We start from the raw sequence: 23,067 nt of genomic DNA, 5'->3' as shown, positions 1-23,067 counted from the left end.
CAACAACCCTCGCACGTGGACCTCATCTCGCCTTTATAATGTCGGAGGGCTTTTTGTTGAGTGACCCCAGGTGGAGAAAAGGAGTGGCAGCAGGGTCCTCGAGAGAGCAGCACCACACACACATACACCCACACAGCTCCACAAAATCTAACCAAGCCCCCTTTTTTTAATTCTTGCACTGTAGTAATGGAGATTTGCATAATTCAGATTTTAAAATAAGCAATTATTAATCTTGTACTCTTCTTCTTCTTCCTAGCGGTTTATATCACCCGACGCAGGGTCCGCTATCTTGCATGCCTTCCTCCACTTCTTCCTATCGAGGGCGTCTTCTGGTGTAACATTCACAGCCTTCATATCATCCTTGATTCGGTCCATCCAGCGCTTTATTAATTATTAATCTTGTACTAATAGTGAGTTTCATTTGAAGTAAGAATTTCTGAGTTCCTAGTAAGGAACCCTCCTGTTTTAGCTCCTTGCCCTTTAAGAACACCTTTCTTGAGAGAAAAATTTCTCCCCCTTGCAAACAGAAGGTGGTAGAGCTTGTGTGTGTGATATTCATCCACTAATCATGAGATTAGAAAAAATACAGTTTGAAACCTGAGCTTTTGGCTCACAAGGATTAACTGTGCATGCTCTGACCTTTGACCAATGAGCATCTGTCCGTGGAACAGTGTATATATAAAGGGAAGGAAAACCATTAGCATCTGATTTACCAATAATCTTTTCTTATCTGCAATGACTATATTAATTTCAACATACATGGATAAGTAAATGAGACTTTGGAGTCTATCTTGCACAAGGAACCACACAGACCACAGTAGGCAGGGTAATATGATCCAAATGGTAAACTAAGATTTACAAATGTTAAAATGATTTGTGTGTGACTTTGGAGGACACACAAATGTGTTTATTGGGGTTCATTGAGTTACTGATTTAGTCCACTTAGACATGTTACTATTGACTAGCTACCAGGCCGCCAGGCGCACCTCTCTCTAGCCAATCCATTCTCACTCCCAAGTCATCACATACAACAATAGCAATAATATTATTTGTATAGCACTTTTTAAAAATACACAGTTACAAAGTGCTTCACTGTTGAATCACACATTCAAACATAAAAACACAGAGTCAAACACATGCCCTTATATTCATTACAGCAGACACACATTACCAGAACAATTATAGACAGAAATTTTGCAATGCTTCTGACATGAAAGAAACAAACTGGGTGAGCTTTGAAATGTGAAATTCAAAATGAAATGTTTTCTCAAAAATAACAGCAGCGTTCTTAGCAGATGTTAGTGTGATAGTGTCAGTTCATTTAAAAGTGTGATGTGACCACAGTGACGTCCCAATTTAAAGCATTTCACTTGCTAGGCCCACGTCCTCATTTGAGGTTTGATAGCGTTTTAGTAGATAAAGGTGAATGACTTGGACATGAATTGAGCTGCGGTTTAGGGAAGGCCTCAAAGGGGACTGGGTGGGCCCTGTCCGGCTAGAGAAGTGAAGAAGTTAAAGAAGTAAAACGGGGAGGGAGGGACGGTGGGGCACGTAAACGAGAACAAACAGCTTGTAGAACTGGGGGAACATATACAGATGAGAACCGGAAGGAGCGTGTTTGGAGGCGTGGCCCCGCTCCTGAATTTCAGATACTTTATCTCCAATTAGCTGACTGATTTGCCATCTTGGTTTTTGAAATCAGGTATGAGAAGCAAAAAGGTGACAGAAATATGAGAAGCAGGTCAGTCCTAAAGATGTTCTGCTTTATTTATATTTTTCACTTTATTAGGGACCAAAATGAAACTCAACATCATTTCCGTGTGTTTATAGAGCTCATAGAGGAGGGAAGACAGGGATCATTTTCCCAGAGAAGCCAAAGTTGTCTGGATCCCAGCAAGGATTTGAGAGCGATCTAAATGAGAGATGTGATATTACTTTTGTAAATTCAGTCTAAAGTGATGCCACTCACTTATGGCGTGCTGATGGGTGGGTATTTGTCAAGTGACCTAGAAATCTATTTCTCTCATAGGCCTTCAAAATACAAGAAGTCTACATGAAAACAGAGCCCCTTATTGGGAGTGTTATCACAGTTTATGGGTTATGGCTATTATTTAATATTATTTTCAAATATTTTAACTTATTTATTACAATGTAAATAATTTTATTTTTTAAATCTGCACAACAAAAATGCACAACAGAAGACGAATAATGCTAACTTCCACAAGCGGAGACTAATATAAGCTAATTCTATTCTATTTAACTGTCTGTGGACAATGTATATTTACAGGTCTAACTATTTAATAAAAGCACAAAGGAGGTCCCACTTTATTCTAACTAAATGTTGCATCATGAGTCTTTTTTTTTTTAAAGTTATTTATGCATCAGTAGCCCATGCTGCATTTTATATACCTCCAATGTCAGTCAGCGAAGCGGCTGCGGCACACCTGCACCAGGGCAAACCTCCGCCTACCCCACTCCTGCTTTACAGGTGAAAATAGAGCAACAGGACCGCTGAGTCTTTGATTTTATTTATTTTCTGCTGTGTTTTACTTGCATCTATTTTAAAGAGTGAGTGTAAACACAAAAAAATATTTTATTTTATGTGCTGGAATGTGCAGAAAATAGGTTTAAATGTTAAACAAATTTCTCCCAGTCAGAGAATGTTGCATATAATTAATTTTTTTAAAAGATTAAAACTAATAAAACAAGTTTTAAAAAGAGACTTTTCCATTTGATTACATTTTGTATGATGGATTATGCAGAAAAAGTAGAATTGGGCTGAAAGATCTATCGCTTTATCACCTATTCAGGTTGTAAATCTAAGTAATTAATTACTTTTGACAATAAGTAATCAGTAAAGTAATGGGATTGTCATGGTCCGCGGCCTGGCGTCCGGGGTGCTGCTGGGATGTCCACGCCCACGAGCGTGGCTGCTAACCCCACACCTGCATCCCATCCCAGGCGATCATCAGGTGGACTATTTAATCCTGCCCTACCTGCTGCTCCACGCCAGTCCGTAGTCGCCTCTCAGCGATCACAACTCGGCGTGTTTTTGTTTACGAGCCACCTGCCTGTCCACCTGTCCGCCTGAGATTTGGTTCACCATCAGCTTCGCCGTCTCGACCCCTTTTGGAGCTCCACCCCCCTCTGGTTCACTCGGCCCGGCTATCACCGTGAGACGCACACTCCACCTTCCCTCGTATGCTGCCTTTTTTCCGCACCCCAGTAATCTGTCTCTCTTTTTGTTTTACAGCCTCTCACAGCCCCGCTCTCGGCGTTCCCTGCGCGGTCCCTCGGTTTCTTCTGGTTCCATACGTTGTTTTTCAGGCTACCCTCACGGGACACCTTTAGTTGCAATAAAAATTACTTTACCTCCTACCCTAGTGTGTGTGTTCTGCTACTGGGTCCTGCCTGCGCTCGGAACTTCGGTTCATGACAGGGATTGCTTTTGGGGGAAGTAATCAGTAATTAGTTACTGATTACTTTTTTCAAGTAACTTGACCAACATTGATTGCTACACTCATCTTTGTTCCTGTCTTTTCCCTCACCCTCAACCAACTAAATCTCCTGAGATCTCTTCCTGTTAAAGGGGAGTTCTTGTACCCTGTGATTGCTTGGTGCTTCTTCGTACTCTGATGGTTATAACCATCCACATCCACAACCATATAGTTTGATTAGGTGGGCCCCACCTGTGTCATCAGTGCTAAAAAATATATTGATTACCTCACTTTGCCCAACCTGGGGCACACAACAACAGCCTATCCTTAAATTACTGTGTTTGCCCATGTCTATCCCAGGTGGAAAACCCAAGTGGGTCCTACGTGTGTTTCCCATTTTGGACCAAGTTAAGTGTTTCCCATGTTTGACCCAGCTAGGACCTACTAAAAGTGCCCACTTGGGATTGCCCATATGGGTTTAATGTGAAAAACCCAAGTAGGCCCCATACAAAAAGCCCAGTTTGAGCCCATGCCCACATGGTACCCATCCAGCCCAAGCAAAAACCAGGTGGGGCCCATATACACACGTTGGCTGGGTAGGGCTCTCTCTGATAAGAATACCACACAATAATTAAATACTTTATACAATGACTACTCTTAACTACTTAAAACACAGTAATGTGATGTAAAATGGAGATCACGGAACAGTTTTTTATTTTGTCATTATCTGTTAACCTATCAGATTTTGACGCATATGCCATTTGACACTTATCGCGTTACAAATCTTGTCATGTACTTGCTTGTTTCCGCTCACACACTCAAAACTTGTGATAGTTAACCTGCCAGTATGAATGAGGGCTAATCTAATAGTTACAGAACTGGCTCTCTCAGACATATATTCATTTGAAAACCCAAATCATCGAGGCAGGAGCTCACCAGCTGATCCTCACTGCTCTCCAGATGTGTCTTCTCCGCTGCGGCAGCTGTTGCTGCGTCGCCCCCGCCATCGCCGTCCGGAGGCTCGGCCAGCCTCTCCAGGCACGCAGACCCCAGAGAGGAGCTCTTGTGGTGGGACTGCACCAGCTGAGACACCGTGGGTTTGTTTGGGCTGGTGGACTTGTGCTTGATCGAAAACTGCAGCTTGTCCCGGCCGACTGCTTTGCCGCAGAGCTGTGCCTCCTTAATGTCCACATCATCCGGAGAGGAGAAGAGCAGGTCGGGCTGCGAGGAGGAGATTACCCGGTCCAGGACGACATTTTCCTTCCGCTTCATCTTCTTGAACATCCACATGCCTCGTTCCTTCTTGTCTTCTGGCTCTCTGGCGCCCAGCTTGGGGCTGAGCAGCGGCTTGGCTTTGGCTTGAAGCTGTTTCCACATCGTGTTTTGTTGGGATGAACTGCTCTCATTCTCGTCCGCCTCGCTCCGCTCCATTCCCGCCTCTACTCGGAGCTCCGGCAGGCTGTCACATCGGTGGACAGGACCACTGAAATACCCCGTTTGTACTATTTCGCCGCATCAGACGGCTGCAAACGCGCCGAAACCTGTGCCCAAAAGCACGGAAATACTTCCTCCAGCCAACAGGGCTGTGCGTAGCTCATCTGAAGACCTGAAACTAATGACGTAGTGCCCCTTACCCTGCACCATCAAACAGTCTACCAATAAGATCAGTTTACCATTAAACTTTAGATAATTTGTAGTACGAAAGTTTAACTGCACACCAGTCTTTCATTGACAAAGTATATAACTGTATATGAAAAATAAATGTTTAGACCTCATCAACAAAGAGATGAGCTACAATATTCTCACATGTAACCCTCAAAATATATAACCCCAGCAGAAATATATATTTTTATTTAGTCTCTTTGCTTTTTATACAGTGAAATTACATTATTTACTCTCCTGCACTGAAAAAAACCTTTGTACACAGTCTGGGAGTAACTTAAACTTTTTCTTTGAACATTATTTGCATTATTTTAAAAGAAATCAAATTATTAAAATTCATTTTACGGGACCTTAGAAACAGTGGGTCAGTGTAATAGTATAAATAATAACCAGCCTGGTTTACGACGCCTATTACTCTTTTTGGATAAGACGACGAGATCAGTGACTAACTTAAGCCTTAATCCAAATGGACAGGGTATTACTCAGTGGGTGTCCTCAGGATGAGCACCAGACACAAGCTGCTAAAGCAGCTGGATAAAAGGGACATTCGTCTTGTGCCAAAAGAAAGTTGGCAATGAAGCAACAAATGATGAAAAAGCATCCATGAACCCTGACTTTAGTGCATGTCGTTATGAAAGTTTAAATGGCAAAGAAACATCTTCAGGATCTAAATTTGTTTGATGGATTTCAATTTCAATTCAATTCACTTCCTTTTATATATCACCAGATCACAAACAACAGTTACCTAAAGCCACTTAATACTGTAAGGAGACCCTACAATAATACAGAGAAACCCAAACAATCAAATGACCCTCAGACAAGCACTTTGGCAACAGTGGGAAAGGAAAACTCAATTTAAACTGGAACCAACCTCTGGCAGAACCAGGCTCAGGGAGGGGCAGCAATTTGTCAAAATAGGTTCCTATGTCGTCCAGTGGTGCACTAATCTTAGTCTCTCACTGAGCATGCTCCTGTGACTGGCCAGCACATCAGGAATTGGTTGGGAGGTATTGTCCAGCATTGTCCTTATCTTGGACAGCATTCACCTCCCCGATACCACCGTAAGGAAGTCCAGCTCCGTCCCCATAACATTACTGGCCTTGCAGGTCAGTTTATTGAATCTGTTGGCATCTGCGACCCTCAACCGGCTTCCCCAGCATGCAACAGCATGCAGGATGACTCTGGCCACAACAGACTCATAGAAAATCCTGAACATTGTCTGACAGATGTTAAAAGACCTCAGCTGCTTCACAAAATAGAGAGGACTCTGGCCTTTCCTGCAGTGTCCAGGGTTTTTTAAATTCAGTCCAGGTTATTATCAGTGTGTACTCCGAGGTAGTTATAGTCCTCCACAATGCCCAAATCGACCACCTGGATTGAAACAGGGTGACAGGTTTCCTGGTCCTCCGAATGTCCACAATAGATTCCTTGGTCTTTGTCACGCTGCAGATGATTCTGCTCGCACCATGTAACAAAGCAGTAAACCACAGTCCAGTACTCTGTCTCATCACCGTCACCAATGCATCCAACCACTGTAGAGTCATCAGAAAACTTCTGAAGATTGAAGGGCTCTGTTCAGCGACTGTAGTCCTCGGTGTAGAGGGAGAATAATAAAGGGGAGAGGACAGTCCCTTGTGGTCGCCCAATGTTGCTGATCACCTTGTGAGACACACAATGCTGAAAGCGCACATGTTGTGATTTTCCTGTCAGGTAATCAACAATCCAGGACATGTGAGAGGCATGTACCTCCATCGCTTTCAGGCCTGATGGTACTGAATGCACTGGAAAAGTAAAAAAACACAACCCTCACAGTGCTTGCCAGCTGGTCTAGATGGAGGTAGACATGATTGAGCAGGTAGATGATGGTTTCCTTAACTCCAGAGCACTGCTGGTAAGTGAACCGAAGGGGGTCCAGATGTTGGTTGAGCTGAAAAAGTTTAAAGTATGGAGAAAGAGCAACAGAAACAGAAACAGACTGCATGCCAGTTAGTTCATGTGTCTGCAATAACAGACACATGGTAAAATAAGAAGACGGACACAAAAGAATTTTACACAAAAGAATTGTTTTATTTGTACCTATTATGGCCTTGTTATACTGCAAATCACTATGTTACGCTGTTCCTGAAAAGGGCTATGTTATAAAGAAAACTGTATCATCACCACATAATAAAGCTAGTATGTTACAAATATGGGATGTAGAACAATTTTAATTCAGGAAATATTCTCTAAAGCATTTTCAAAACCTCTGACATGACAGTCCATAAAATAACATCCGTAATATGGTAAGCATCAATGTTTCTTACACAGTGAGGATGTCGCCATTTAACCATGAAATTAAAACTAAAATACTGTGTCATTGTTGCACATATGACAATATCATAGTTGTAGTGAATAGTTGTCAAAAGATCCATATAAACAGAAAAAGTAACTGATGAACAACAGACACAAAAAGCCAAACAACACAGCGTTCCTCTAAATCCAAAACAATTTGCATAAAATTAAATCCTCAGTTGAGGACTTATAGCCAAAGACGCTTGGTTTAAAGAAGTACTCTGACTGAGCCTTCTTCCTTTAATGTTTATATTATTCCTCGCACTGGAAGGTTCGCCATCACTTGTCTTATCCTGCAGGTAACATTTGATCTGTGATTTTTTTAAATAACGACAATAGCTTTTTGGATTGAAAAGACTGATGTTTACCAACATATATGTTTTTATTATAACTATATTCTGTTGGTGAGAAACAAAGCGTTGATTCTGTTGGGATTTCTTTGACCCTTTTCCCATATTGTTTTCATCTTTTTACACAGCCAAACACACTGAAACAGTGTTCATCTGTCATAAATTAGAGTTACATGTTAATGATTTATGGTAATATATACAAGCTGATTTTTAATCTTGTGTGGAGATTTCAGTATTCCAAACTTTCGTTCCATATATCTTCCTTATAATGTAAAATCTCTGATGAACATGTTGCAAAAAGAGTGTAGAGCTCTGATATGATGGCTTTTTATTGTTTTTGTACAGTTTCAGTAAAAGTCTCATCAGCTCGATGTATATTTATTTTGACTTTAAATGCATACATAAAACAAAGTTCCAGATGAATCTGACTGATAGTATTATTGCTGTAATTATTATTACCATTACTGTTATTATTATGATAGATATTGCAACTTTTTTGTTACCACAGCAATCATGAAATAGAAATCTGATATTGCAACAGTCCTGTTGTATATAAAACAGAAACTATCTTGCACTGAAATGCAAAAAGGCAACATGAAATATACACCTGGTAACCCACAAGTGATTTTGTCTTACTGGATTCAAGTTGGTCTTAAAGTCAATTTATGACTACCCCTCTATAGTAGTGGCCACTTGGTATTTGATTAAACTAATTGTAACATTTGTTACATACAACAAACTACGAGGACTGCATGAACAGCATGCTCTGCTTGTGGCTCTGTTGGCTCATTCAGGTATATCTTTTTGCCAAACAGTGGAACTGCTTCACCTGTTTTGATGCTGCAGACCAACGCTGATCATTCATTGTGAATGTCATGAAGATGGTTTTATTTTTCTTTGTGTGGGTTTGTAGAAATACCAAATATTCTTAAAAAAAATAACAACATAAAAAGTTATGCCCCCTTTAAATACATGGATTTAAAAAGCATTTTGGCATTATCTTGTTTACCAGGCAACCCTTAAAGAGAGCCTATTTTGCTCATTTCCAGCTTTACTTTTATTTTTCTACAGCTAGGCCAGGTAGGAGGTGGTTCTGTACTCACGTCTGTGTGCGCCAGATGACCACATTATGAAGACCCACTCTCACTGACATCATGCAGAGCCAAAACCAGAGCTCATGTGAGCCTCTGGCCATGTTTAAATAAATAAAATCAGTTGTGTGAACATCGAACACTATAACAGCACTGAAACAAAATAGGTTCCCTTTGACTTTTTAGGATTGATATCTTTTTAGGTTGCACGTTACTCTTCCTACTCATAAATGCCTAGATTATTCACAATGCAAGACAACTGCAGACAGATGTGTAGGAGACTGTAATGTGCTTATTAACTGTACATTATATAAAATATGGATGCACCACCAGGTTAGAAAAGTTCAGCCAATGCAGAAGAGTCTTGATGTGTAATACCCCACCCAACCATCTCTGGGTTTAATAGAAACCCATTTAAAAACATCAGCATGTCCACTCAAATACAAAGTACTTTATATTATAATTTCAGTATTATGGGAAATAAGTTATTAGACTACTCCTGATCCTGAGTCCTGATCAGGACACTGATTATATTAAGCCTGATTAAGCAGATATTAAACCTCAAAGAGCAGTGTGTTTCTCCAGTCAGCATTTCAGTTCCACTCACTGTATCATCTGACCATTGTAGGAAAACCCCACATTCAGAATAAGTATTATTAGTATTGTTATTATATTACCAGCAGCTGTTCCAGCTGTTTGTCAGTCCACAAGTACAGTACAAACAATCAGTGAATAAACTACTTAATTCATTGAGGGCATACATGGAGCATTTCAAGTAAACTAACCATCCCTAAGCCTGTGGTCTAAAAATAACAAAGTGCAAGCTACTCCCTATTGTTTAACATGACTCACTTGGCTAATGACTGTACTTTATCAAACGGCAAAAACATCATGCTGTCATTCATCTACTATATTTTTTGTGACCAGAGTTTAAAGAATTAGGTGAAATATTGACACTGAAGAATTTTTCATCTCAACCCCTAAAAACATGGCATCGGTGAGGGATCACTGCCATCTAAATAAAGATATAAAGGGACAGAGATGCTGTGGGAGAGGGGAGTCACAGTTCCTGTTCATGCATCTGCTGCTGCATCTTCTGAAGCATCTGCTGCATCCTCCTCAGCTACAGACACACCAGATAAACACAAGACAGAGACAGGGGAGCAAGAGAAGCATGAAAGACAGCTTACATAATAACACATATGGGTCATCAATTCACATCAGTGTCTTGCTTATATAACACCCACTGTAATGTATTATTGAGCATCTGAGGTATATCACAGAGTCACAGAGTCGTGTTTTTGACACTCACTTCTTCATCTTTCGTCTTGATAAGCTTCTCAGCCTCAATATCTGGTGTAGACAGTGGCAGAATCGGGTTGGGGCTCTCCACACGCTTATCTGCATTCATCTTACTGTAACAGGACACATAAACATGAGGGATGAGAACAACAGGCTGCCGGCTTCCATTTGTTTCGCAGTCATCCATCACAGTAACACTGGATTTTTTTGTCAGCAAGACAGGAAAATGAGCTAACTCGTTCTTCTGTCTGCAATGGAAGCACAAAGTGTTAAAGCCTTTACTAACAGGATTGTTATCTGATAATAACTTCATTTGAATTATTATGATGGTAGATTCAAATGCAAACAGAAACCAAGGCTACAAAGTAAAATTGATGAGATAACAAGTCAAACTTTTGACTTAGTAATAAAGTCACATAATTTGGCTACGCAACTAATGACACAAAATTATGAGATTAAAAATAAATGTTGTGTTATTAAGTAAAAATGTATACTCACATTTGGAATATGCATATATACTGACTGCTCAAGAAAACTTTAAAAAATTACAAGAAAATCATGGTCTTAAGAAGTGTAATGTAATGAAATGAACTTTTTGTCACATACTTTTTGAATATGTCAAAGATCTACTAATCGCCCTGGTTTTGTTCTCCATATCTCAGTTTTACTCATAATTAACCATGTTTTGTGACCATGTGTAGGTTTTGTCAGGTTCACACCTCGTCATGTTCTGGATGCACTGTGCCCTGTAGTTCTCATAGTGACAGTCACTGGTGATGTCCTTCAGGTCGTGCATGTGGGTTCTTATCAGCATGGTTCTCAGCTTTACAAAGTCGCAGTGAGACGGGTTCTCCACTGCACGCAGGACAGGATGAACGTGAGGGTGAATCCAGACAGACTGTTGGCCAATCAGAATTGGAAAAGACAGCCGCACAGCTGCAACCTCCAGTTTAGAGCTGCTTACCCTCCACAATGCCCCAGGGGTAGACTCTCCCTCTCACTCTATGACCTCGAGCTTCTACCACAGTGTTGCTACCAATCACAGCAAACGGCGTGCTCTCCTGCATCACAAGCAGCAGCCACAGAGGAAAGATTCAGATTCCTAATGTCAGAATAAAAGTACAAATACTACTGTTTTATTTAGTGGTACTTCATTCCAAATAAATGTTTTCAATTTCATGTTTTTATTCAGCTAGAAGTAAGATTGTATTGAAGCAGGGGTTAGTTGCAGCTATCATCTGAAAATAGAAAACCATAAAGAAGGAAATTAAAGACGCTGTTTTGGACATATTCAATGTGAATCCTGCTCACCTTCAGCTCTTTATCTTGCTGCTTGAACTCTTCATCCTCATCCGAGTCACAGTGAGGGAACTGATAGATCTTTATCCCATATTTATCGATCTCTTCCCTCACCTGGAAGAAAAAACACATATGAGATGTGATGGATAGCAGCAGAACCACACACATACATACGCCCACAGAATGAGAAAATTTAGCAAGAAGTCAGTGCCCTTCTGTACTGTATATGAAGGCTTTAGAGAGATGTATGAATCATCCTGCGCTAAAAAGAGCTTCAAAAGATTTGCATGTCATCACAGAACTGGACCACAATTTAGGCTAAATGAGACAAAAATGGATCCTTTATTTTATCATTTTTTGTTATGTATTAGAAAAAACAAATAATAAATCATCAAAAACAACAAAGATTTTTCCAGCTCAGACATCAAAGGTACACTTTTATGAGACAGTGTAGCTGTTGCGTGCTATGCTTGCAGCACCCAATACCAATAAAAAAGTAAATTTGAAAAATTTTGTTTAGGAAATTGTTGATTATTTTGCTACGTAGATTATACATATCTTCACGAATACTGTTTCTTTGAGTAATTTTGTATTCAGGGCCACAGAAGTGTTGTTTAATAGTACTTTATATGTTTTTAACAATTTAATATTTGTTTAATTCCTATGCTTACAATATTATAATGCAATGCTAGCACTAGGCTAAAAAAATGTGTATTGTTTCAGAAAGATGCTAGCTGTGGACTGTCACATAAATAAAGGAAGTAAATGTTCAAATAAATTTGTATTCTTTTGATAATGTGGGTAACAGGGTTGCATCGGTTGAGTGACACTCAGAATAGTCAGAACAGATGAGAAAAACACAAAATATGTCAAAGAGGAGGCCATGAGGTTAACACAGAGCTCAATCATGTCACTTCCTTTTTGTTATGTATTTAATATATACTTTACGTCAGTTTATTTAACATTTATGTGTGTTTTCCTTAGGTTTTTGGTTGATATTTGGTCTCCATTAAAATTACAGTGCCATAATACTAGCAAAAGCATCTCCTAGTGAAAATGCAATGTGAATGCTGAAAATGTGAAGATTTTGCCTGAAAGGTTTAAAAATATTTGAAATATTCAAAGCTCAACTTGCAGAATAAGCTTAATTGCATAAGATTACCAAAAGATCAGCCAGCTTAAGTGTAAAAAACGAGAGTACCAAAACCTGAAAATGTGCTAAACAAAATAAAAAAACATACACAAACTAATCTTAATTTGTAGTCTAAGGAAGACTACGATGACCTGGGTGACTGAGAACCTTCACAGACATAATCTTAATTTGCTTACATTTGTGTAAAGGAAAGAGAAAGACATTTTTTTAATCATTCTCCACCCTCTTAGAGCAGGTGATGTCATCATGCAGTGGAGGAATAAATTCCATTAACTCAGTTTTCATGTTTGTAAAGTTTATTTATGGATGTGAAAGGGATTACTATTGCAAAAAAAGTAATTAAATTACTGTTACTTTCCCATAAGCACGCTGTGTCACTGCGTTACTGAACCGTGATTTTGTTAGTGAGAGTGTCTCATGATAATGACGTAAGCGACGGTCGTGGTAACAGACGTGTGTAGATCAACAATGGATAATATATAGAGTGCGGAGAGAGTACGACCGTGCAGCATTTAAAGCTTAAGTGCTGACATTACTTTGAGTTTGACTCTGTAAAAAGTGTCAAAAACATTAGCGTCCACTGTTCACTGCGTGGGAAGAAAATTTCTTTTTACAGCGAAAAAACTGAGCAAGTACTGAGCACGCTGCCACGGGAATGTGAAATTCACAGAGAGACCCCCGGATACTCCCACTGACATGACCGCTGCAGCACCGGGCAAACCTCCACTGGCTCCACGACTGCTAAACAGGTGAAAATAGATTAAGAAAATAGAAAATAGAGCGACAGGACTCAGAGCCGCAGAGTCTTTGATTTTATTTATTTTCTACTGCGTTTTACTTGCATCTATTTGAAAGATGCAAGTAAAACACAAAACATTATTTTATTTTATGTGCTGGAATATGCAGAAAATAGGTTTAAATGTTAAACAAATTTCTTCAAGTCAAAGACTGTTGCATATAATTTAATTTTTGCTTGATGCAATGTGCATAAGGTTTTTTGTTTTTGTTTTTGTTTTGTTTTTTGCCTGTCCCGTTTGGCTCTTTTGCCATCAGAATTATTGTCTAAAGGCGAAGAAAGATGCCCAACGGATTTACTTTACCAAATTGACCATCCCAGCCTTGCCGTAATGGTCCATTTGATTCACCTTTTATTGTTTATTTTATTTTCACTTACTGAATACGGGACAGACTTGACTGGGGGAAAGAAGGGGAGAAAGAAAGAGGGAAAGAAAAACAGCTGAGAAGAGGGACGGGGGAGAAGGGCAAAAAACAAAAACCAACAGAATAAGCAGAGAAAAAAAATACATATATCGATCACCTGTTGAGAAAGAAAAAAAGAAAACAAGCAGAAGAAAACAAGAGTAATAGAATAAACAACATCACAATGATATATGGGAATATGACAGTAAATACTAAATATTAAACATTATTGTGCAGCACATAAGATCAACAGAACACAGTGTGCTTTGAGGTAGGAGCCAAAAAGGGTGTAGTTTGTGTGTGTGATCACCCGTGTGTACACCTGTGAGCATGGACGCGCTTGTTTTTAAAAGGTTCCTTCATGTAATGATCTGCTAGAGCAGGGGTGTCAAACTCAAATGGGCCAGTGGGCCAAAATTCTAAACTGGAACAAAGTCGCGGGCTAACATTAATATTTATTGAAAAAAAAAAAATTCTTCCTCTAGATATAAGAATGAATCTTTTCTTATGGACTCAAACAAGTTTTGCTGAAAAACTGAATATGGAACAAGCAAAGCTTAATACTAAACAATATATATATTAGCTGTATAATACCAGTAGGCCTGCTCCAATAGTAATTTGGTATGGCTTTGCGGGCCAAATGTCATTAGGCTGCGGGCCAAATGTGGCCCGCGGGCCAGAGTTTGACACCTCTGTGCTAGAGGGTGTGGGGGAGCCACAGCCCCGTCCTCCAGGGCATGAAGCAGGTATGGAGGAGATCAAAACTCCAGACATCCAGAGGCCCCCAGAACACAAGAGACCAAGGAAGACCAACAGAGGGGCAGCCGCGCCACTGTCCCAGAAAGAGCTGAGGAGAGTCCCAGATGAGGGCTCACTCAGCAGCCGCGGAGCAGAAGCCAGGGGGGGTTGCAGTGACGCGCCCGTGAGCTCCGCCGGCAGCCAGCTGCGCCTGAGTGACCGAGCCCCAGGCCGAGAGGCCGGGGGCACCCCACCCCCGAAGTGGCCCGAGCAAGCCCCAGGCTCCAGGCCCCGATAAGCGGCCGCCAAGGAGTGAGCCGGTGTGTACCCGGACGCCCATCCCACAAAGAACCTACAATGCACCGATATCCAAGGGAGTCCGCCACCGGCAGGGGAAGTGGTGGGGGAGATAGGCCTCCAAACCTTGGAGGGCCTGAGATGTCCCCAGAGAGGTGGCGTCTGATACCCAACCTGACATATAGACACAGACATACAGGCACACACAGACACAAACATCCATCCCCACCCTCATGCTCTCATATGCACTTACTCCACACTCAACCAACGTGGAGACAGACATAAAGAGACGCTGTACACACGATCACACTCCCCAAGCGTACTCTACAAACCGGGTCTAGGTACCCTTGCCCCTGGAGGGGGGAACTGCACCCAGACCCAGGTGGTGTTACCCTTTTCCCTGCGGTGGGGAGAGGCAGACCACCCCGACTCCGCAGCAGCAGGGAGGCCCCACACTCCAGACCCCAGTCGGACGGCCAACTCCACCTAGCCCTCCCGCTCCAGCAGGCCGCAGAGAACGGGGGTGAGAGAAGACTCCAAACCTCCCTCCACCCGCTCATTGTAGTGTTGATGCATGTGTGTTCTAAGGTGCATTTAAAACCCAGGAGGGCATGGAGCTACCTGCCAGAGAGCAGCAGGTAAGCGCATAGCCCCTCCTGATAGCCCTCAATGTCTACGTGTATTTAAAATTGAGAGGTGGGCAGCGACGCCAGGGGTGAGGTGTACACCCTGATGGTAATTTGGACTCCGTGATTGTGCCCACCCCCAAGATCCTATATGTATGTGTTATGAGAGTGTGAGTAATGTGAATGTCTAAGTTGTGGGATAAAATTGAGGCAGAGGCAGCCAGAAGGGGACAGAGGGGGGGGTAGCCTCCTCTGCACCCTGGTGACATACCCCTACTCCAAGGCCCTGCATGTGTGGGTGGTTGTGGTGGAGCGGGAAGAGGGAGGCAGCTGGATAATGTGCATAAGGTTAAAGGATTAAAACTAATAAAACAAGTTTTAAAAAGAGACTTTTTCATTTGATTACATTTTGTATGATGGATTATTCAGAAAAAGTAGAATTGGGCTGAAAGGTCTATTGCTTTATTACCTATTCAGGTTGTGTATCATGTTTTTAATTTTGTTTTACAGTAGGTAATGACATCATGCAGTGGTGGGGAAAATGCCATGAAAAACGAAACTCTTCAGAAAACTTAAACTGTAACTTATAAGTTAGGGTGGATTTAAAGAGGATTGAAAGATTTCTCCATTAATTTGTCTGTAACATGAAGTATGCAGAATTGGTTAAGTGCTAGTTAAGGATCTCAGTAATGTGAATTTTTAAACAGCATTCACATTAATTTGGGACTTTTCATTTATTTTACAGTGAAAATACTTCAGCATAAATTCACTTTTTATTTTCCACATATAAAGCTGTCATAATTGCAGTGAAATCATGTGTCTTTATGATCTTACCCTTTCTTTGAGTTTCTTTATCTCAAAGGGAGTGAGGCAGTCAGCTTTAGCGATGAGAGGAACCACATTAACTTTATCCTGCAGGGCCTTCATGAACTCTATATCAACAGGATGAAGCCTGCAGGAAGATACGAACTTCCCTGAATCTGTGTACGATACATGTGTGCATATGTGTGTGTAAGAAAATATATATATATTACCCATGTCCGAATGGGGGTATGAAGTAGAGGCAGCAGTGCACTCTGTTGTCCTGTATGTTCTTCCTGTTGAGTCCGCTCTCATCTCTGAAGTACTGTTCAAACTGCTGGTCGATATAATCTGTAATGGGCCTCCAGCTAGAAAATAACGGCATATTTGCATATTTACATGTTTTGCTAAAAAACTGATCTACTTTTCTAAAGAGTCATTTTGATCTCGAAGGTGGTTTGCTTAGCTTACAGTAATAGCAGGTTTGTGTCTGTCTGAGCTAGCTTACCCAGTTCATTCACTCAAACATGGTCCAAAGCAGACAATCTGACCATATGAAAGGAGAGTCTACGTGGACTTTACTTAATAAGTAAAGTCCACTTTACTTAGAAAAATAAGAGGGCTTCTTCCATTTGATGTTTATCACCATGCTCATCTTGTTCGGTACAAACTCAACCCTTACCACGCCGTGTTGTTGACAGCATCTCCAAATCCTGGGGTGTCCACAACTGTAAGTTTCAATTTCACCCCCTTTTCCTCAATGTCCACAGTGTGCTTTGTGATTTCCACTGTCTGACTGATGCGCTCTTCGGGGCAAAACAACAAACAGATATGGATATTAAACCAGAGAGTTATACAATGACTCTGTAGTCACTGTATAACTGATGAAAGAAACAAGAAGAATGGTGTGAAGACGTCTGATAGATTAGTCACTCACCTTCAGCGTTGAGCAGCTTTCTGTCTTTATGAAGATCAGTGAGGAAAAGGCTGTTCACCAGAGTGGATTTACCTAGGCCAGACTCACCTGTAGGATACATATTGATCATTACATCAGTGTAACATGCTCACTGTCACATGGAAACTAATTTTATTGTCAGTTAAAGCAAGGGAGTAAAACTTGTGTTATTAATTAGTGTGGCTCGGATAAAGATTATCTGGGCCAATTGTTGTGAAGACTGAAATTTCTGGTGCTTGAATCTGCGATTTGACATGTTTACAGCAACGCTTTTTGCAGCTCATCTACCCCTCAAATAGTCTCGCACACCAAAACAAATCCCTACCCTAATGAGGACACACGCATGATCTTTCTCTTAGAATGTAGGTATGAACAAAGTCAATAGCACAAAGCAAATATAAAAACCAGCAGAAAGACACTTTAAAGTGATCACTACGGTGATTCCACCTTAGAAACATAAACAGGTAGAAACAGAGGATGCAGTCCGACTGCTCATCAGTTTGTTGTTACCTTTTGAAGTTCACAGTCTGGTTGCTGGGCTGGGGTCAGCATTCCCTCAGCTTTTCCTCAGCCTGCACCACTATTACCTCCTTCAGCACAAAACTGAACTCAGTTGATTGTAGTGCATGTACAAGTAGAATCAATAAGCGGGCTCGATAGGCAAACAGACTAGCAATTCCAAGAAATTGAACTACTGGGTACTGGTTCTTTACAAGAGCCGGTTCTCGATTTCCATTCCAATTTTGGTGTGTGTCTGCACATTACCAAAGTGATAGTTAAATCACACAAGCATATCCAGCATATAATTGAAGTGCAATCTCTCAGCCTTAACTCAAGGGCTTTAGCAAAAGATTTGTATTAATTAACTTTTCTGTTTTATTACTCAGTTACTTGCCATTAAATATCATTTATCGTCAGGGGGTTGCAGCCATATAGTTTATGGATGCAGGTGGCTATTGAAGTTTGCTAGCATTAGCTGATAAGCTAGCACTTAAGAGCCTGTTATCCAAATAAGGCCATTTCTGGTTCCAAAAAATGCAATAGCCATCTTTTATTTGCAGTCTGTGCGATACACACATTGAGCATTTATTTCTCAACTGATCAGGTAATCTCCAAAGCTATTCCTTAACAGGCAATATCAATTTCCCTCTGTCCTTAATAACAGGACTGTGGGTCAGATATCCATGCAACATGGATAACATGGATCAACACCTAGTCTATAAGGCGCCCAGGAGGCATTCTCATTAGATACCTGAAGCACTTTGCTTATTTCCTTTCAATGTGGAGGAGTAGCAACTTCTCTGTCTAATGCTGAGCAAATATACTTTTTGATGTTTTCTACTGCTTGTAGTCATAATCTCTTTCTTTCTACTCTTCACCACCCTGAGCTTGTGGCCATGGGTAAAAATGTAGATTGATCACCACAACAGACTGCAGAAGATACACCAATCAATCTGTCAGTCTTCAATCCACATTACCTCACTCATGAACAAGACCCTGAGAAAAGAACAGCAACTCATCCCCAACCGAGAGGGAGCTTTCCACCTTTTTCCAGTTTAGAACGATGGCCTTACGCTTGAAGCTGCTACTTCTTATTCCAGCAGTTCACACTCAGCTGCAAGTCTCTCAAGTGCAAGCTGAGGTCATGGTTCAATGAAGCCAACAGAACTACATCATCTCCAATAAGTCGAGATGATATATTAAGACCACAAAACCCAACATCCTCTACCTCTTGGCTGCACCTGAAAATGATGAACAGAACTGGTGACAGAAGACAGTCTTGGTGGAGTCCAGTACCACTGGGAATGAGTCTGACTTACTGCTAGCAATAAAAAACAAGCTGTTACTACACCAAGCTCCCACAACAATGTGCATGATACCTCACATGAACTTTGATGGCTGTGAGTTCTGGCCCTGATATGTTGATGGACATATTCTGAAATGCCCACATATATACTAGGTCTGTGAAGGTTCTCAGTCATCCAGGATCCAGGTCATCGTAGTCAAAGGAGCTTGCAAAGAAAAGCGTCTGGACTTCTTTAAGTTGCTTGAAGACGTTTCACCTCTCATCCGAGAAGCTTCTTCAGTTCTAAGGTCAAATGGTGGCAATTTCACACCTTGGCTCAGGCGATTAGAGGATCATCAGGGGGTCCTTTTGTCCCTCTTTGGGGGGATACTCCCACTAGGTTTAAATCTGGGACTCCCCACCATTTGACCTTAGAACTGAAGAAGCTTCTCAGATGAGAGGTGAAACGTCTTCAAGCAACTTAAAGAAGTCCAGACGCTTTTCTTTGCAAGCTCCTTTGACCACATATATACTAACTAGTCAAAGTTTTTAAATAAAATGTGACAGACTACTGTTAACCTTTTGCCTATAATATGTAGCTTGTTAGATGGCAATTCATATTTAAACAGGCTGTGCAGAAAGTGTAATGTGAAAGTTTGATGTAATGACATCCTGTCTTGGTTTGACACTTTTGGTGCATGACAAAGTTGTGTCCTTTTAAACCTCGTACCTGCAACCAAGAGTGTGAAGTCAAAGCCTTTTTTCACTGACTTCCTGTGCAACTGGTTGGGCAGTGTGGCAAAACCAACATATTCTTTTTCCTGGAAACAACCACACAGATAGAAAACAAAGCAGCAGTGGTTAACCCAGAAACTTTGGTTGACAAAGAACCACCTGTGTACACCAACACAGTGGATTTCAACTCAAACAAACAAGATGTGATTGAAGTGCAGATTTTTCAGCTTTAATTTAAAGGCTTAAACATCTTTCTCGGGCAATAACGAGTACAATATGCTTTATGTCTTAAAGATATGCCTATAGTTTAACTAGTCGGTATATGTCATCTAGCTTCATAGAAAGATAAAGTTGGGTATCATTTGCATAGCAACAAATATGTATGCTATGACTTTTATTGATACTTCCTTAGGGAAGCATGTATAAAGCAAAACAGAAATGGCCCCAGCATAGAACCCTGTGGAACTCCATGACTGACATCTGTGTGTGAATAAGATCCCCCATTTACATGAACAAACTGTAGCTTGTCTTATTATACGTGCAAAATCTCCAAGTATTCATAATACAGTATAGCAGGCAGTTGTTTCACAACAGGAGGGGGTGGAGAGAGTGTACAGTGCAGAGGCATACACGTATCTGGAAAGATGGGTGAAAAGGAACAAGAACCTTCAAACAGAGGCTTGAAAGAGACAGATGTCTCTGATATGAACTCAGTAGCAGGTCAAATATAAATCCAGGCTCTCCCATCATACATTAGATTTTCTCCAAATGTTTTCATCTGAGGATATTACAAGCTTTTAATATCAAATCTTATACACAGTGCATTAGCTGTGTTACTGAGCAGAGGTGGTTCTGAAGTTGGAGAATGTTTCTGTGTGTGTGTGTGTGTGTGTGTGTGTGTGTGTGTGTGTGTGTGTGTGTGTGTGTGTGTGTGTGTGTGTGTGTGTGTGTGTGTGTGTTACTGTTTTGCTTGCATATTGACAGTTTGTCTGTGAATGTGTTTGTAAGTCACACCCACACACAGATCATAAAATACAGAGATGCAGACTGCTGCGTCTGTGTCGGCTGCTCTGACTCAGCCTCAGCGCTGCTGTCCAACATGGCACCACAGCAGAAAACAGTGAAGCAGGATGAAGGCAAAAAAAATCAATTATTAACCACTCGTGGGATTTTGTAAATATAAATCTGAAAATAAAGAGTGAAGAGCGGATGCTGTATGTAAGAGCTGTCAGAATATCTTTTTGTGAAAATATCAGCTGCAGGGGAGGGGTGTAGCGGCAGTTCAGGGGGCATGGCTAGGGGAGGCTGGTCAACATACACCTGGAAGTAATTGTGGGATTTCACGACTCCTACTTCCTCCTAACAGTAGATGCTGGAGAGGGGTGCTGAGCCGTAAGCAGGAAGCAGTAACAGAGAGACAGGATGATAAGCCAGACACTGTTGGCCTGTGAAAATCACTGTGCTCGTGTGCATAGTGTAAATAAACTTGTCATCACTGCAACTCTTTGGCTGAGTATCAGGTCGTTATGCTACAAAAATGTTCCCTGAATCTCTGAAAAGCAGTCATTTACCAAACTGCACCAAATTTCACAGTAACATATTACAGTGGCTAAAGAGACTAACATAAAGTGATAAGAAACATTTTTGGAGTTGAATTCATTGATTATGTTATGAAATTTTCATCCAAATCATCTATGTTAACTATTTTTCAGCTTTGAACAGCTTGTTACAAAAAAACACACATCTTCTGACTTGTGACTAAGGATGTAGTCCACTCAAATTAGCTCTATGCTCTCATGCTTGGACACTAAAAAATGAACTTGATTCCTAGGTCATAAAAATTGTTCTTTATCTCATACTGAATTCATCCTCCAGATGCTCCATAACATCCTCCTTTAAGCTAATTTACTTTTCATTGACTGTGTGTTAGAAAAAGGAGGTTTGAACAATATAGGATGATTTTTCCAAGTTCGGAGATTGGGCTGGATATTCCTAATATGGTCATCTCAGTCACACAGCTCTGGATGAGCACAGACGCTAGACCCACATGCTGTCAAAACTTATCTATACAAGGGGCACTCTAAACAAAGGTGGGTTAAAGGGGAAGAAACTGAAATAACTTTTCAATTCACTACCACCATAGTTAGCTGAAATAATTAGCTAATCCAGTTGTACAGGATGTTTTCTAAGCAGAAATGGCAAAACCTCTGTAATTCTAGCTTCTTAGTGCAAGGGTTTGGTTTTTGTTTTTTTTCTGTTTCACATCACTCAGGATTAACTCGGGATCTTTAAGACTTGGAAAAGCCCAAGATGTGGAGACGTCACTGGACTAAACAGACTGACTCATTACTGAAACATTTTAATTTTTATTAAAAACTTTGACAGCCCTGCCAATGAAAGAAAGAAAAAGGCCCAAATACTGAGAAGCTGGACTCAATGAGATGATGACCAGACCAGCATAAAAGACCAAAAGTGTTCACAGAGCTGTCCAGCAGAGCTATGCTTACAGATGTGTGCAGATGTTACAAACTGCCCCCCTCCCTGCCAAGACTGCCCTATATTATTTATGTTATTTTTCCCCACTCTGTGAAAAAATTCTGGAGGCACCCATGCAGAAGTGGGGTCTCTGTTACTGCTGACCTGTAATATGCAGCGTCGTTGCTGCATATGCCACTGATCTTTAAGACAGGAAGAAGCGTCAGGAAATACTACAGCATTTCACCCGTGCAGGTGCTGCGCAGAATAGGGCTTTTATTTTGTAAGTCATGTATATATAAACACACACACACACACACACACACACACACACACACACACACACACACACACACACACACACACACACACACACACACACTTATCTGCTGTGTGCCTCTTACCTCTCCATCATCTGAGACGTGAAGCCAAATTCCATCAGACACGAGGCAGGGATGGCAGGAGGAGAGAATCCGAGCAAACACACGTTAAAACGCTCACGCGCGTCATGGAGGCACCACTAAGCAGCCTTGCTGAGAAAGCTTACCTGTCTGGGGCGCGCGGCTCTTGTACCTGCTGTCGGCAGTCATGCTGGACACAGCTGGTGGAAGATGCGTCCGGAGTGAATGAGAGAGGAGGGTCTGAGCCGTAGCTCAGTGGGCGGAGGGCTTCAGCACGAGCTCTGACATGTGCAGAAGTAAGAAATCATAAGACATAAAATACATAAAACCCTCTGTCGTCGTGTTCTACTCTCTCTCCCGCAGGTTTGCAGCATATTTATTGTGTAGAGGAAAAAAATGGATTGCAGTTCACGTGAAACCCCAGGGGG

At 41.2% G+C, this 23,067-nt stretch overlaps 2 protein-coding genes across 5 annotated transcripts in view; both read right to left on the bottom strand.

Moving 5' to 3' along the window:
- mctp1b (multiple C2 domains, transmembrane 1b) overlaps window positions 1–5,060 on the bottom strand; it is a 38,918-nt gene extending 33,858 nt beyond the window's left edge. For all 4 annotated transcript variants that reach the window (XM_026172673.1, XM_026172674.1, XM_026172675.1 and 1 more), the window contains exon 1: window positions 4,374–5,060. In XM_026172673.1, coding sequence (XP_026028458.1) covers window positions 4,374–4,868 — 495 coding nt within the window. In that variant the 5' untranslated portion in view covers window positions 4,869–5,060. The remainder of the gene's footprint in view (window positions 1–4,373) is intronic.
- Window positions 5,061–7,142: 2,082 nt separating this feature from the next.
- Window positions 7,143–23,045, bottom strand: septin5b (septin 5b). The gene is made up of 12 exons (XM_026172680.1): window positions 22,786–23,045; window positions 22,643–22,653; window positions 19,759–19,849; window positions 17,225–17,311; window positions 16,970–17,093; window positions 16,521–16,655; window positions 16,321–16,438; window positions 11,485–11,586; window positions 11,138–11,234; window positions 10,893–11,028; window positions 10,184–10,286; window positions 7,143–9,994 (listed from the first exon to the last, which is right to left on the bottom strand). The coding sequence occupies exons 1-12, from the start codon at window positions 22,826–22,828 to the stop codon at window positions 9,932–9,934; spliced, it is 1,110 nt and encodes a 369-aa protein (XP_026028465.1). The 5' UTR covers window positions 22,829–23,045; the 3' UTR covers window positions 7,143–9,931.
- Between the last annotated feature and the right edge of the window lie 22 nt (window positions 23,046–23,067).

The sequence above is a fragment of the Astatotilapia calliptera genome, chromosome 7 (genome assembly GCF_900246225.1).
Source record: "Astatotilapia calliptera chromosome 7, fAstCal1.2, whole genome shotgun sequence".
Taxonomy (NCBI): domain Eukaryota; kingdom Metazoa; phylum Chordata; class Actinopteri; order Cichliformes; family Cichlidae; genus Astatotilapia; species Astatotilapia calliptera.
Note: the sequence above shows the minus strand (reverse complement) of the source record. Positions and strands in the feature narration are given on the sequence as shown.